General features: G+C 43.7%; 1 protein-coding gene across 4 annotated transcripts in view; it reads right to left on the bottom strand.

Moving 5' to 3' along the window:
* LOC140717227 (monocarboxylate transporter 1-like) overlaps positions 1–17,042 on the bottom strand; it is a 58,811-nt gene that overhangs the window by 30,634 nt on the left and 11,135 nt on the right. For all 4 annotated transcript variants that reach the window (XM_073030559.1, XM_073030561.1, XM_073030560.1 and 1 more), the window contains exon 2: positions 12,269–12,519. In XM_073030559.1, the coding sequence (XP_072886660.1) occupies positions 12,269–12,485 (217 nt within the window). In that variant the 5' untranslated portion in view covers positions 12,486–12,519. The remainder of the gene's footprint in view (positions 1–12,268; positions 12,520–17,042) is intronic.

Below are 17,042 nucleotides of genomic sequence, written 5' to 3'. Positions count from 1 at the left end.
GAAGCAGAGAGAAGTCAGAGCAGAGGAGCGTTGAAGCCCGTCCGCCAAAATCCAGAGCAAGGTTTGATCAATCTAAGCACCGGGCCAATTTGGAAAGGTCGGATACAGACCCAGAGCTCATCGAAGCAACAGAGCCCAGGTCCTAAAGTGAGGGACAAATCTCAAGGTTGTATAATGTATACATACTTACATAATATATTATTTTGAACTGTTTGAATCTTTTCAATAATACCTAGCTTCAGTTTTACCAGGACAACTTGCCATCAGATCTCATCACAGCCTTGGTTATCAAGGCAACATTTAACCGTTTGTGGTGCCAAGTAAGGAACACTCCAAAGGGTGGAGTCATATTCATACAAAGTAAGATGATTATGATTGTGGTGTGTCAATCATCCCAGTCCAAAGCATCACTGCAGGGGTTCCTTAGGGCAATGTTATAGGCCCAACTATCATCACCAATAACCTTCCTTCCATCGTAAGATCCATAGTGAAGATTTTCACAAATGGATGCACAAAATTAAATTCGATTTGTGACTTCTCAAGAAATTAAGGAGACCCACCTACACATGGCAAGACTTAGACAGGAGCTGAAAAGTGGCAAATAATATTTACACTACAAAAGTACCATTCCGATAAGAGAATTTAACCTCCTTTACTTCTTCTCATTTTTGGAGATACAGCACAGTCATTAGGGCAATTGAGTGGCACGGGCCCTTCCAGCACAACAAGCCCTTGCCACTCAATTGCCCTAATGAAACTTGTCTTTGGAATGCGGGAGGAAACCGGAGTACCCAGAGAAAACCCCCATGGTCACAGGGAGAACGTACAACCTCATTACAGACAGCCGCAGAACTGAACCTGGGTTGCTGGCACTGTAACGTCACTAAACTAACTGCTACACTACCACAATGCCTAAATATATTACCACCATTAAGTACATCATGTACAATATCCTGGGGCTGTCGTTGACCAGAAACTCAACTGGATCAGCCACCTATTTACTGTGGGTACAAAAGCAGGAAGCAGGCTGGGTGTACACATCGGTGATTCAGCAACTGACACCTCAATGCTATTTTTCCATCACAAGTTAATGAGAGAGAGAGCCTGCTTGAGACGTCGAAGTGTTGGGATGGACCGCAGTTTTTGGTGGACTCTCATGGTCTCTGGGGGAGGCTGGATGCTTTTGCTGGAGCAAGTGGGGGAAGGAGGTGGGGGGGAGAGTTGATGATTTTGCTGCTGCTTGCGTGTGGGAAGGGGGAAGGGAGCTTCGGGGGTGTCAACATTTTTCTGTCATTCATTTTTCTCGGGTGCTTTTTTCCTCTCTGTTCCGTGGATGTCTGCGAAGAGTAAGAATTTCTGGTTGCATACTGTTTTCATTCTCTGATATTAAATGGAAGCATTGAACCGCTGCTGGCATACTCTCCGCTTGCCTGATCAGTGCAGAGCCAACAACTCACGAGAAATTCAAAGCAATCACCCAAAGTATTCAGTCCATTCATCCCATCGGTCCCATCATGGAAGAAGCTACGCAGCATCCAAACCAGGACCACTAGACTCAAAAACAGCTACTTCTCCCAAACCATCAGGCTGATCAACACCTCCGCCCATTAACCTACCCCACCACCTCTACATCGTCTAGCATCACTTTATGTACATAAATCAGTCCATGAATATAGCAGATACTTATATACAACACACACAAAATGCTGGTGGAACACAGCAGGCCAGGCAGCATGACGAAGGGTCTCAGCCCGAAACGTTGACAGCACTTCTCCCTATAGATGCTGCCTGGCCTGCTGTGTTCCACCAGCATCTTGTGTGTGTTGTTGTTTGAATTTCCAGCATCTGCAGATTTCCTCGTGTTTACTTATATACGTTGTGTTTTATAGGATTGCTTTTGTATTTAGATTTATTGTGTTTATTGTGCCTGCTAGGTTCTTTATGCTGCATCAGTTCTGGAGTAACAATTTATTTTGTTCTCCTTTACATTTGTTTACTGAAGAATTACAATAAAAGATCTTGAATCTTGAAGTGGCTACACACTGAAGATTTAAAATCAGCTTTATTTGTCACATGTACCTGGAAGCATATGGCTTGCATCAACAACCAATACTCCAACTGCCTCCAGTGTCAACACTGCATGCCCGCAACTTACTAACACTTCTTAACCCATATGGCTTTGGACTGTGGGAGGAAACCAGAGCACATAGAAACATAGAAAACCTACAGCACAAAACAGGCCCTTCGGCCCACAAAAGTTGTGCCGAACATGTCCCTACCTTAGAAATTACTAGGCTTACCCATAACCCTCTATTTTACTAAGCTCCATGTACCTATCCAAAAATCTCTTAAAAGACCCTATCGTATCCGCCTCCACCACCGTTGCCAGCAGCACATTCCACACACTCACCACTGAGTAAAAAACTTACCCCTGACATCTCCTCTGCACCTACTCCCCAGCACCTTAAACCTGTGTCCTCTTGTGGCAACCATTTCAGCCCTGGAGGAAACTCATTTGGTCTTGCGGAGAGCGTACAAACTCTTACAAACAACGGCAGGAATAGAAGCCAAATGGATGATCACTGGCACTATGACTGCGTTGCACTAACACCTACAAAATACATTACAGTTACTTAGCCACAACCTTAACCACCAAGAACGTTAGAAGGGCTGAAGGCTCAGGTGAGCACCGCCATCTGCAGGCTCCCTCCTACGATCATGACTTGGGAATGTACCCTCATCTCAATCTAGGGTCTCCTTTTCCAACAGCACTGCAGAGAATCTGCACCAGCACTGCAGAGGTTAAAAAAGGTTACTCATCACAACCTTCCAAAGGGCAATTTAGGATGGGCAATAAACGCTGGCCTGGCTGGCAATACCCGGGGACCAAAAATGAATGCAAAAGCCATTGGGGGGGGGGGGGGGGGCACAGAGAGGAAAAATACATGAAGGCAGCTTCATATACTGCTGACACATCCTGTTGAACAGTGAGTAGCAGCAAGATCTGTGATAATGAAATCAGACTGTGGCATTTCTACAAAGAAAATGGCGACATGCCAGTCACAACTGTTATCAGAATTTATGAGTCACATATCAACACAATTTCTTCAGAAGAACTAAATGAAGGACATTGTCAAACATAATTAAAAACTAGCGGTGGAAATAAAACTAGATCAGTAATGTATTCAAAGCGGTCTGGGATCCAAAGTGTGACCGTGAACCTATTAGTAATCCCCTCTTCTTGTCCAGCTTGACTAAACCAACAGAAAGTGGAATCTGGATTCGTTCCAAGGTTAGCATGATCCGGAATTTGTTTAGAATAACTTTAAGTGCATTAAGTAGCTTAGGGCCTCTTGTTATAAAGTCAAAGTGTTGTACAGCGCAGAAACAGGCCTTCAGCATACCACTTACGTGCCAACTATTAATGTTAATGTCGCCATGGTAATGCTGTTAAATAGCTCTGTCCACCACCATTCTAACCACGTTCTAGCAGAGTGCCACTGACAGTATCCTGACCAGCTGTGTTACCATCTGCTATGAGAATTACAAGGCATCTGACCAAAAAGACCCTGAAATAGATTGTGAGGACTGCTGAAAGAATCATTGGGGTTTCTCCCCTTCCTATCCAGGGAACACACCAGAAACACAGCCCTCAGTGTTGTCAAAGATCCCTCCCATCTGTCCCACTGTCTCTTTGACCACCTGCCATCAGGCAGAAGGTACCGCAGTACAAGAACAAGACCTGTTAGGATGGGAAACAGCTGCTTCCCCCTGGCTGTGAGACTTCTGAATACCCTGCTACCACACAGTACACATAATTCAGAACAGTGCCAGTAACAGCATACTGTTGTATATTTTACCATATGTAATACTGTATGTACAGTTTATGTCAATGTGTACATCTATGAAATACTTTTTTAAATCTGTTAATATTATTTTATGTCCTGATGTATGCACTGTGTTTTGCACTTTGGTCCCAGAGGAACTATGTTTTCTTTAGTTGTATACATGTGGATGGTTGAATGACAATAAACTTGAATTTGAACTTGTTGAAGCTTTTGTCGACAGCGTTCCTGCACTATTCATTCTCCATCTCTTCCTGTGGCTCAACAGTAGAGTTGGCCCTCCTTATCCGTGGGTTCCGCATGTGCGGATTCAACCAACCGCGGATCGGGAAAACACGGAAGTTCTCTCTCCAGCACTCGTTGTTTGAGCAGGTACAGAATATTTGTTCTTGTCAGTATTCCCTGAACAATACAGTATAACAACTATTTACATAGCATTTACATTATATTAGGTATTATAAGTAAGTTAGAACAGGTATATCCGGTATTATTTAGCGTCAGTTAGTTAAACGTTTGTCTTAGTATATATTATATATTTTACCTTGCTGTGCATACAGAACACTTAAGAAATGTATGTATTTCAATTATTAAACCACTGTGTTGCTTAGTAATATTGTAGCTTTCATCGGGGCAGGGCCTTTCACATTGTCCATTATTCTCACTTTATCCTTTAAAATTGTTCCGATCGTTGACAGACTGTAGCCTAACGCTTTTCCAATGACTGATGGCGTTTCACTTCTTTCCGATCGCTTTATTATTTCCGCTTCATTTTCAATCGTGATCGTTTTCCGTCAACAAAACAGAAATACTGCGGATTCAGCAGCAGCTGCGGATGGCAGGTCAAGCTCTGCCGGGTCCTAAAGTCCACCACACCGAGACAGGTTAAATAAGGTCTGGAACTCAGTTGGGTCCTAAAGTCCACTGCACCGAGACAGGTTAAATAAGGTCTGGAGCTCCGTTGGGTCCTAAAGTCCACCGCACTGAGACAGGTTAAATAAGGGATTTACGCACCCACATTTTTTGTATCCGTGGGGGGGGGGGGGGGGGGTCCCGGAACCAATTCCCTGTGGATAAGGAGGGCCAACTGTAATTCCTTTACTCTGTCGCCCAATCTAGAACATGTCATTTCCTCCATCAGAAGTCTCTCCTGAGCCAAAAGCCAGTATTCTGGTACCGTAAATCGCTCCGTTGAAAGATGACTAAGTTTCCTTAAAGTAAGAAAGTGAGCAGATTACAGTAAATCTATTTAAAAAATTCACTGAAAAAACTGTATCTAATTCTAGGCTCCACACCTTGGGGAGAATTACAAGAGCTTGATAAGGACCTGCAGGTCTACTAAAAGGTAGATTGAGATGGTAAGGTGGGAAATAGCAAACCATTATTCAGAACGCAAAGTATTTTAACTAAATAGCTAATTTCTCATCTGGACAGGCACCAGGAAAATAGACTCTCGAGCTCACTGCATTTCCATCAACCATCAACCACCCTTTTTCTTTCATTCAACGATAATCCTAGTCACATTCTCAACTCTCCCTGGATTATTTACTTATTTCTTGAGATACAGTGCGAAATAGGCCCATCTGGCCCTTTGAGTCACACAGCCCAGCAATAATCCAATTTAATCCTAGCTTAATCACCGGACAATTTACAATGACCAATTAACCTACCCACCAGTATGTCTTGGGACTGTGGGAGGAAACCGATCCAGTCACAGGGAAAACATACAAACTCCTTACAGGCAGCGATGGGAATTGAACTCAGGTCGCCTGTACTGTAAGGTGTGCTAACCACGACAGTACCATGCTGCCCCACAATTATACCATTCCCCTGCACAGAAGGGGGCAATCAGCTTTATCAACCCACAGACTTTTGGGATGTAATCACCAAACAGAGGACCCTGGGAGAAAATGCAACCCTCTACAACTGGATCTTTAACTTTTTGTCAGGGTCCGGTCTAGTCCGGAATCCGCGTTCCGGGCCTCGATCCGGTCCGAGTGCTCCGGACTCCGGGTCTTGCAGCTGTCCCTCCCGGCCCCTTTGAGCCTGTTAAGATCATCCTGGATCAAGGAGGCACACCTGTGGCCAATTCGGCTGCAGGTGTTTATAAGGGGCCGTGGGATGGAGCCCAGGTGGGTGGTTGTTTTGCATCCTGTTAGCTCTGAAGCTGGTTTAACCAGCTCTATACCTGGTTCGTCTACTCCTTGTCTGCTCCGAAGTCAGTTTAACCTACTCTACACCTGGTTCATTTGCTGCGAATCCTGCTCCATATCCCGCCTTTTGCCTGTTCTGCAACCCACTCTGTACCTGTTTTACCCGGTTCGTCATGCTTTTCCTGCTCCTCTCGGGTGCGCTGGCCCTGCCGTCCCATCTTATTCATCTTGCCTGTGCTTTTGGTTGCCTTCACCAATGTACCCAGTGGATCACTAGTTTTGCTGCTCACCCTGGACCCAGCTTCCTACTCGTTGCCTCCGTTGGGCGGGTCCTGCCGGACTGTCGCTGCCCAGCGGGGGTTCTGCCCCCTCCTACCCGTTGCTTCCGTCAGGCGGATCTGGCTGGACTGCCGCTGCCCGGCAGGGGTTCTATCTTTTCCACCTATTACTCCCTAAGGATTGTGACACACACCTGCCCAGGTGTCCGCGACTGGCCCAGGCCTCTGTGTTCCCGCCTGGGAGGCGGCCCTGCACGGGATCCCTGCGGCCCGCCATGAGGAACCTGCCTGGTCTGAACTCTGGGATCCTCCTGCCTGCCTGCCTCGTCTGAACTCTGGGATCCTCCCGCCTGCATTAACCCTTAAATGCCATGGCATCCCCATCCTGTCCTCCCCCCCCCCCCCCCCCCAGTACTTCAGTGTCTGCGTCCTGCGTTTGGGACCATCCGGCCCCAGTTCCTGACAAATCAATACAAATAGGCAGCAACACCTCCACAACAATTATTCTAAACATTGGTGCTCCAAGAGTTTTTATGATCTGTCACCCCACCCTACTCCTGGTGCATTCATGACTGCATTGTCGCAACCACAGATGCTGCTGTGCAGTCTACACGCCCATGCAGGCAGGCTACAGAACAGGTTCAATGATCGTATGCATGTTCCAACTAAATACTGTTTCATTATGGTGGTACTTAACTCCTTTCTTTTTGTTCTAGTCTTGTCGAGACTTAACCAAAAGCATGGCAACATTTATGTTCCTTGCTTACCCTCTTCCTTGTATGAGAAAGGGAACTACCATTTCGACTGACGCCTTAAAGGAATTTGGCATTTAGTTATTGCTTCCAGCTGCAGTGTTGACATTAACATTGAATTTGAGAGTTTTGTTTAACAGCCCTGTTGACATAGCATTTATTGTTTTTCTTTCCCCTTAAACTCTGCAGGAGTTCTCATTAAAGTCAATGAACTGTTCACCCGCTTCAATATCTCTCTCTCTCTCTGCACTTGGGCCAGATCCGAACATTTTGACATGCATGACCCGATTCTGCTCTAACTCCATCGACAATTTTGTAGATGATACCACCAGTGGGCTGAATCTCAACCAGCAATGGGTTGGAGTATATGAAGGAGATAGAGAGGTTAGTGACATGGTGTTGAGACCTCTCTCTTAATGCTAACAGAACAAAAGAGCTGGGCATTGACTTCAAGACGCAGGGTGCTGCAAGTGCTCCCGACATTGTGCTTTGAGTGGACATCACCAACAGCCTGTTCCAGTCCAACCACATAGACGTCACGGCCCGGAAAGATCACCAACACCACTACTTCTCCAGGAGGCTAAAGAAGTATGGCACGTCCACGCCAACCCTGACCGATTTCTATCGATGCACCATGGAAAACATCCTGCCTGGAAGCATTACAGCTTGGTATGGGATCTGCTCTGCATGTGACTGCAGAGAGTTGTGGACACAGCTCAACACACCACAGACACTGGCCTCCCCTCCGTGAAGTGACTCGGTAAAGCAGCAGCAGAACAAAAGACCCCATCCACCTTGGACACTCCTTCTCAGCTCTTCCTTTGCGCAGAAGATACAAAACCCTGAAAGTGCCTGCCACCAGGCTCAAGGACAGCTTCTATCTGGCTGTTACGTCTATTACATAGTTCCCTAGTACAATGGTGGATCTCGACCTCACAATCTAACTCGTTATGATTTTGCGCCTTATTGTTTCCCTGTATCTGTTATACTTCATTCTTCATTGTTGTTGTGCTACTTTGCTCTACCTCAAAGCACTGTGTTGATCTGTATAACAGTATGCAAGACAAGCTTTTCACTGTTTCTTGATACGTTTGACGGTAATAAGTCAATTCCAATGTGGGAGAAAGCCAGTATGTCTGGAAAACCGTGTGTGATCACAGGAATAACAAGCAAATTCCGTACAGGCAGCACACCACAAGGAATATTCCACTCTGTGAGTGATTTCTTACACTACAGTGCCTGTGCCACAATAACGATGGATAATCATTAGAATGTGAAAGGGCTATAGTAATATGAAAGTAATTGGGTTTTATCTATGTTGATCTTGTATCCTGATAATTGACCATATTGTTCAAAGGATTGCATCAATTTAGGTAAAGAATATGTTGGTTGCCCTAGATAGATCAAAATGTCATCCGCATAACAAGCTAATTTATGCTCTATCCCTTTAATAGTAATTCCCGATATCTTCATTTTGTCTGATGTATTGAGCTAATGGTTCCAGATATAACGCAAAGAGTAGTGGTGACCATGCACAACACTGTCTCGTGCCCCTTTCTAGGGTAAGACTATTTGATAAATATCCATTGATTTTAATCCTAGCAGTAGGATTGTCATACAAGAGAAATTGAAAGTCAATACCCCTGGGCATGGCACACAGAGTCTTTCAAATATTTGGGCATCACTACGCCAAAAGATTTGGCAAAATTATCAGAATGTAATTATCAGCCTTTATATAAACAAATTAAGGAAGATGTGGCAAGATGGAGCCTGATTCCTTTTTTCAGTCTCAGTTCAAGGATTGAGTCTATTAAAATGAATATACTGCCCAGACTGTTATCTCTTTCAGATCCTACCAACAGAGATTAATCAAAATCAATTCAATGAATGGAACAAGATGCTCTCAAGGTATATTTGGCAGGGTAAAAGGCCTAGAGTTCGTCTCAAAAGTTTGCAATTAGTAAAGGAAAAGGGGGGATGGGGCTTGCCTTCTCTTAGAGATTATTATTTTGCAGCACAGTTGAGAGCTGTGATATGTTGGTGCAACCCATCGTATGACGCTCAATGGAAAAACATTGAGGAGCGGGTACTTCCCATCCCCATACAAGCAATTTTGGCTGATAACAACCTGCAAAGGTACATAAATACTATTGATAACCCATGGGTGAAATTGACTCTTAAAATATGGAAAACTACTATAAAAGAATATAATCTAGAGAGAGATACTGTGATTCTTAAATGGTGTGCATATGACTCTGATTTTACACCAAATAAATTGGATGCTAGATATAAGGACTGAACAGCTAAAGGATAACAGTTCTTTGCAATATAATGAAAGAAGGAACACTTCAGTTTTGAAATGCTTAAAAAGAAACACATTAGAAAAACAAGATTTTTATTGGTATTTACAGATGCGACAATATGTTAATAAGACGCTTAAAAATGGAACCAAGGCAAATAAATGCTTGATAGAGCTCTTTAGAAAAGCATATAATTCAGATAATGGTAGTAGAATCATTTCAAGCATGTATAAGGGGTTGTCAAATCTTAAAACACATTCGACTTCATACATTAAAACAAAATGGGAGAAGGAAGGAGGGATAATTATATCTGAGGAAGAATGGACAATATGGAGATATCAATGGAAGTGTACCAATTCACACCAAAGCACATTTTTAATTGAAAGGTGAAAGTCAATCACTACTCTGACTTTGCTTGCAGCCTATCTGCAGTGGTTCATGGAAATTCGCAACCAGAAGTTCTGGAACAAAGTCCTACGTTTCTGTTTCCCACTGACTGTGCAAATGAGGCCAGCCAGTCAATAGCACAAAAAGCAAGAAACAGGGTAAATGTAGCCACGAAGAATCAGAGTGCAAGGCCAAACTTGGCTTCTGAATAGGAAAATGGACACCCCCTTCCCCCCACCCCTTTTTCAGGCAACTAGACAAGCAAATATATTCCTTTGGATTTCTAAGCAGCTGTTGGCCAATCAAAGCAGAAATCCACAGTTGACCACATGTTTACAAGTTGAATCCAGTCCAGGTATTTATTTGTAATGCAAAAAGTATTTACAGGGCTTTCCAAGGAAGAGCAGGGACGATGTTTCCCCTTGGCTGCAGTGTCCAGAACCAATGGTCAGTCTCACAATAAACACTGTACAAGTTCCAATGAGAAGTTTCATTTTGCAGAAGGTGGTGAATGTTTGACATTCTCTACCCAAAGAAAGTAGAGTCTTAATTGCTGAGGTTGATAGATGCTAGGAATAGGACAAGCAAATGGTACTGAGGTAAAATCTTAGTCATGGTCTTACTGAATTGGCAAAAATCCGTAAGAGACCTCCCCTTCCTTCAGTTTCTTATGTCCTCATGGAGCAGTGAAGGATCCATGAATCCAAGAAAAATAATGGATCGATATTTACGATTCAAAGCATGACTGCAGTAGTATTATTTATGACAGAATGGAGTGGATTTGCTCACAATTATACAACTATGGAGTCTTGGAGTCATAGACCACAGAACAAGATCCATTTTTCCACCAACTCCGTGTTCATCTTTTATTAAAATACAATGGGTTGGTAGCTCATCAACAATTGCAATCATCCGCCAACACTCACTCCAAGTTCTATGTAATATAAACAAATGCCAGGAACGAATGATTGTAATTATCTAGAGCACAGAGAAAGCTAACCTGTTCTTGTAACAGCAGAGAAGGTTAAGGAGGAGTTAACAAAAGCATTCAAAACTGTGAAGAATTTTGTGAAGTATGTAAATATGACAGAAGTTTCAGTAAGCTGAAGACACAGATTTACAACAAATGGCAAAAGAAAACACAGATAATTAATTGGGAGAACAATGGTTAAAATTACACCATGAACTGTTGCGGAGAAAGCAGATTTAATAGTTTCCTCAATAGGATATGGGATGTCTGTCTGAAAAGGGGAAATGTGCAGAGTTTAGGAGAGACAACAGCGGTGTGGGCTAAATTGAACAGCACTGAAAAAAGTTGAGAATGGTCAAAAATTTGATGAAGTTGAATGTACTGTAATTTTCAGAATCAAGCAGGTTCAGGTATAGCAGGGCTACCCAACTTGGGATCCACGAATCCCTTGGTTAATGGTCAGGGTCTACAGCATAAAACAAGATTGGGAGCCCCTGATACAGCGATGCACCTGGACCACATGCACAAAGTCTCTGCCAGACATGACTCTTTATTTCTGCATGCAATCCAGACTGATGGTCTGAGTGCAGTTTGGAGATGCTGCAGAACTGACAAAGGTGTCCCTTTTAGATGAAATATTAAACCCAACCCCAGATTATTTAACAGAAGACCCAGGGGTAGTTTCCTGGTCTGTATTTATCCTTCATTCAGCATCACTTAAACCGCAAAGGATCCAGTCCATAAGACATCGGAGCAGAATTGGGCCATTCAGCCCATCGAGTCTGCTCCGCCATTCCCCCACGGCTATTTATATCAATGTAATTTATCACAACGCTTCTCCTGGAAGTTTGTTGTTGTTAAAACAAAAACAGATTGCAGTGTTTCCCTTCTTACATATAGGGAAAAAAATCCTTAGCTAAATGCAGCCAAGGGCTGAGATGGTGCAAGATGGATCAAGGACCAAGAATCAAGTTTATTCACATGCGCTAGGAATTTGCTGTGATGTGTTGACGTGACTTGCAGCAAAAACGATAGCAGTCAACAATCAGAAAGAATAAAGAATTATATAAAAATAAATGCAGAGGTTAAAGGACAGATATGGAAAAAAATGTGCATAATACCAGCGTATTATGCTGCGTATTATACAAACGTATTTACAATGTAAACTGCGTTATAAAAAGTGGTTTAAAGTGTTTGTAGAACAGTGCAGTGACTGAGGTAATATATAGAGGGGGTGGGGGGGGGAAATTAACTAGAATGGCTGATCAGATGAACTGCCTGGAGGAAGATGGTATGAAGTTTTTGTTTTAATAACACTATAGCGCTTTCTAAAATCTTGGTAAAAGTGGGGAGTGTCTACAATGATATTTCCTATCCGTGTCTTCGTCCCGGACACATACAAATCCCACAGTGATGGTAGACTGCTACAAATGAGCTTTTTCTGACCAGTCTGCTGTAGTATTCGTTTATTATGAGAGGACACTCATAAATAATGTCTGATGTTAACTAAATCTCATCCTAGGCATTATCTAAATGCAAGTATATTTTGCAGGTCAGCCTCTGTACCCTCCCCTTTTTGCACTCACCACCAGCGTACATCACTGCCAGCATTATGGAAGAGATCCAGGAAACTTGGCTGTCAGTGGAATCGAAGATCTCCTTGATTTCCTTGAAGAAGACCGTTATGGCTTTGGGAAAAGCGTAGGAGAAACCAATGGAGATAAAGGATCCGAGCACCACGGCCCACCCCCAACCGCCATCTGGTGGGGTGTATCCCTGTGGTCCTCCAACTGCAGGAGGCATCCTTGGACTTCAGTTGATGCTGGAGTTGAGATTACTGAAAGGGAAAAAAAAAATCACACACACAGGCATTAACAAAACTAATACCAGCACGGAAATAAGAACTCAAGTAATGAAGTATCATCTACTCATTGTGGTGGAGAATACCAATGACAAAGAATGGCATTTGCCCCATCTCAGATACCTAGTGTATGAACATTGCAGATGAGATAAATTGGTTCACTATTGCCATATTTTTAAAATTTTATTCATTTACAGGATGCGGGTGTCATCAGCTAAGCCAGCATTTATTGCCCACTCCTAGTTGCCCTTGAGAAGGTGGTGATGAGCTTGCCTTGTGAACTGCTGCAGTCCCTGAGGTGTAGGTACACCCACAGTGCTGTTAGACAGGGAATTCCGTGACTCTGACCCAGGGACAATGAAGGAACGGCGATATGTTTCCAAGTCAGGATGGTGAGTGACTTGGAAGGGGATTTCCAATTGGTGGTATTCCCAGGTATCTGCTGTTTTCGTCCTTCTAGATGGTGGTGGTCGTAGGTCTGGAAGGTGCAGGCTTAGGAACTTTGGTGTGTTGTTGCAGTGCACCTTGTAGATAGCACACACTGCTGCAACTGTCCGTCTATGATGGAGGGATTGGATGCTTGTGGTCTGTTCCCCACTCTCACCTCTTCCCTTTTCTCACCTATCACCTCCCCCTGGGTTCCCTCCTCTTTTCCTTGTTCCGACGGTCCACTCTGCATCCAATCAGATTCTTTTCTCTCCAGCCCTGTACTTTTCCCACCCACCCAGCTTCACCTATCACCTTCTGACTATCCTCCTTCCACTCCCCCCTCCTTTTTATTCAGGTATCTTCCCCTTCCTTTTCAGTCCTGAAGAAGGGACTTAGCCCTAAACGTCGGCTGTTTATTCATTTCCATAGGTGCGGCCTGACCTGCTGAGTTCCTCCAGCATTTAGTCTGTGTTGCTTTGGATTTCCAGTATCTGCTATATTTCTTGTGTATCACTTGGCTACCATTCATACAGATCAATTCATTCCAGCAGTGCATTGAGGTAGCACAAGATAAAACAATACAGAATGTAGAACCAAGTGTTAGTTACAGAGAAAGTGTAGACAATATTGTCTAAAGTGCAGGTAGACAATAAAGTGCAAGGTACAGATTAAATTGTAAGGTTAAGAGTCTATTTTATTGTACTAGGGACCTTTCAACAGTCATAACAGTGGGTTAGAAGGCTTTTATCTTTTCTGCCCATTAGGCGGTTTTATGCTGTCCGGGATGGGTGGGGTCTTTGACTGTGCTGGCTGATTTACTGGGGCAGCGAGAAGAGTAGACCAAGTCCATGGAGGGGAAACTGATTTTATGAACTGTATCCACAACTCTCTACAGTTCCTTGCAGTCACGGGCAGCGCGGTTGCCATAACAATCTGTGACGTGTCTGGATAGGATGTTTTCTGCGGACCATTGATTGAAATTGGAGAGGGTCGAATGGTTGTGCCAAATTTCTTTACCTACCTGAGGGAGTAGAGGCATTGGTGAGCTTTCTTAGCCGTGGTTCAACATGTTTGGACAGGTTCAGGGTGTTGGTGATATTCACTCTTAGTAACCTAGAGCTCTCAACCCTCCCAGCCTCAGCTCTGTTGATGCAGACAGGAAAACGGAAACATCCCTACTTTCCATCCCGAAGTCAACCACCAACAGTTTTGTTTCGCTGACTTTGAGGATGAGGCTGTTTTCATGACACCATGTCACCTGGCTCTTTTTTCCTCTTCTGTACCCTGATTAGTCATTATTTGAGACACGGCTCCCTATGGTGATATCGCCCGCAATTTCATAGGTGGATCTGGCTATGCAGCCATGAGTTTATAGGGAGTGTGTTAGAGAGCACAGTTCTGTGGGGTCCCAATATTTCACTTTATGCCGTATTTTCATTAACTTCTCCTCATTACATATGTCAGGTCATCCTCAGGACTGTCTGTGGTGTGCAGAGGCCTACACATCGTCAGGGCAACTCCCAAGAACCCTGTGGAATTTTCCACGTGTGACGTCATGTCAATGCTCGGGGATTTTCAGATAAGGGGATCGTTACCTGTCCATTCCAATTTGACTGAATGCATCACCATCAGGAATCAGGGGGTGGAGGTGGACAGTAAACCCTCCCCACTATTGAGCACAACAATAAGGAGGGCTGCCACAAGAAAGCAGGATCCATCAATAAGGACCCACACCCATCCAAGGCTATACTCTCTTCTCACTACAGCCATCGAGAAGGAGGTACAGGAGCCTTAGGTTCCACATCACCAGGTTCAGGAACAGTTATTACCTTTCAACCATCAGGCTATTGAACCAGCATGGACAATTTCACTCACCTCAACAGTGAATTGATTCCACAACCAATGAATACACTTTCAAGGTCTTTGCAGCTTATGTTATCTGTATTATTCATTTTTGTATTTGCACAGTTTACCATCTTTTGCAAATTGTTTGCTTGCCAGTGTGTCGTTTTTCATCGATTCTATTGTATTTCTTTGTATCTACTGTGAATGCCCACAAGAAAACGTGTATGGTGACATACGTACTTTGATAATAAATTTACTTTGAACCAAAAAGAACAGTTTCTGCACCGCATAACTGACAGAACCTAGTTTCATGCCTCAGCTCTGATCAAAATGATGCTAGTGTGGCTGAGGCCAATTGCACAGTACCCAGATCCAACAGTCTGTTGTATCATTTGAGTTATCAAGAAAACAAATATTGAATCATTTCCCAAAGCTCAAGGACAAAACTCTCACAAATATTTACAGTTCATTTTGAACAAGATGAATGCTGAACTCCTCATTCCAGCTGATTCTCTTCACTTTGATAGATAAATAACAGCCAGCGTAACAGGCTCGGCCATTTAAATGTTGGCACATGAGACAAGCGCAGTGCGTTCATAGGCATGTGTCAACTACACAACTTCCAATTGCAGGCTTCAAACAATGAATCCAGGGCTCAACGAAGGTTTTTGGACAAGAGGAGGGGCTTGGAGGTGTGTAGAATTAAGTTCAACTACTTTGCGGTGCGACTGTTACACTACCATCACATTGTGTTTATGTAACACAATACTCAAGGCACTTAACAGGAGTGCGATCGCATCTTATACAGAGTCACAATGAAGATGTTGACCAAGACTTTCCTGAGCAAAGCCTAATGCATTATTTTACACTGTCCTGAACTTAACAGCTTTAGACGTTCAAAACCAATCCTTTTGGCCAGCATCATTCTACAGCTGGGTATCAAAGCACTACTGGCACTTGGGTCTTGAGTAAATGCATATTTAAGTTTGCCGACAACATCGCTGTTGCTGGCTAAATCAAAGGTGGTGATGAATCAGCATACAGGAAGGAAATTGTAAATCTGGCTGAGAGAGAGTGGTGCAACAACAACCTCTCGCTCAAATGTCAGCAAGACCGGAGCTGATTATTGACTGCAGGAGGAGGAAACCAGAGGTGCATAAGCCAGCTGACAAGTCAAGTCGCTTTTTATTGTCATCTCCACCTTGAACTGCTGGTACAGTACACAGTAAAAACAAAACAACATTCCTCCAGGACCCTGGTGCTACATGAAACAACACAAAACTACAGACCTACACAGGACTACATAAAGTGCACAAAACAGTGCAGGGCAGTACAATAATTAATAAATAAATAGGCACAGTAGAGGACAAATTTCAATTTAATAGTAAATTATGTACATGTCAGTGTAGACTCTGGGTATTGAGGAGTCTGATGGCTTGGAGAAAGAAACTGTTACATCGTCTGGTCGTGAGAGCCCGAATGCTTCGGTGCCTTTTTCCAGATGGCAGGAAGGAGAAGAGTTTGTATGAGGGGTGCGTGGGGTACTTCACAATGCGGTTCGCTTTGCGGGTGCAGCGCGTGGTGTAAATGTCTGTAATGGCGGGAAGAGAGACCCCAATGATCTTCTCAGCTGACCTCACTATCCGCTGCAGGGTCTTGCGATCCGAGATGGTACAATTTCCGAACCAGGCAGTGATGCAGCTGCTCAGGATGCTCTCAATACATACTCTGTAGAATGTGGTGAGGATGGGGGGTAGGAGGTGGACTTTTCTCAGCCTTCACAGAAAGTAGGGATGCTGCTGGGCTTTCTTGGCTATGGAGCTGGTGTTGAGGGACCAGGTGAGATTCTCCGCCTGGTGAACATATTGGGAGTATAAAAGTTGCATTGTTTGCTGTGTAACCAAAACTATGTAGTCAGCTTTGAGCTTGCTATTTGCTATGCATGTATCCAATTTAGTAGGAGAATGAAATCTTAAGAATGTAGAAGATAATGGGGTGTTAATGAGAGGTAGCTAAGAGATGTAGATTATAATGGTGTGTTAATGAGAGGTAGCTAAGAGATGTAGATTAGAACATGATTAAGTCAATGGGTAGAAACAATAGTGGCGGATGTACTTGTGATACGCAACTGTAGACCGATTGGATATGCTAATACAACTAAACCAGGAGATTGCTATAAAAAATGCTATGTACAAGAATCGGTGGGCAATCAGCGACTAGCTCAA

This window comes from Hemitrygon akajei, chromosome 27 (genome assembly GCF_048418815.1).
Source record: "Hemitrygon akajei chromosome 27, sHemAka1.3, whole genome shotgun sequence".
In the NCBI taxonomy this organism is placed as follows: Eukaryota; Metazoa; Chordata; class Chondrichthyes; order Myliobatiformes; family Dasyatidae; genus Hemitrygon; species Hemitrygon akajei.
The sequence above is the reverse complement of the archived record's forward strand: the minus strand, read 5'-3'. Positions and strand labels throughout refer to the sequence as shown.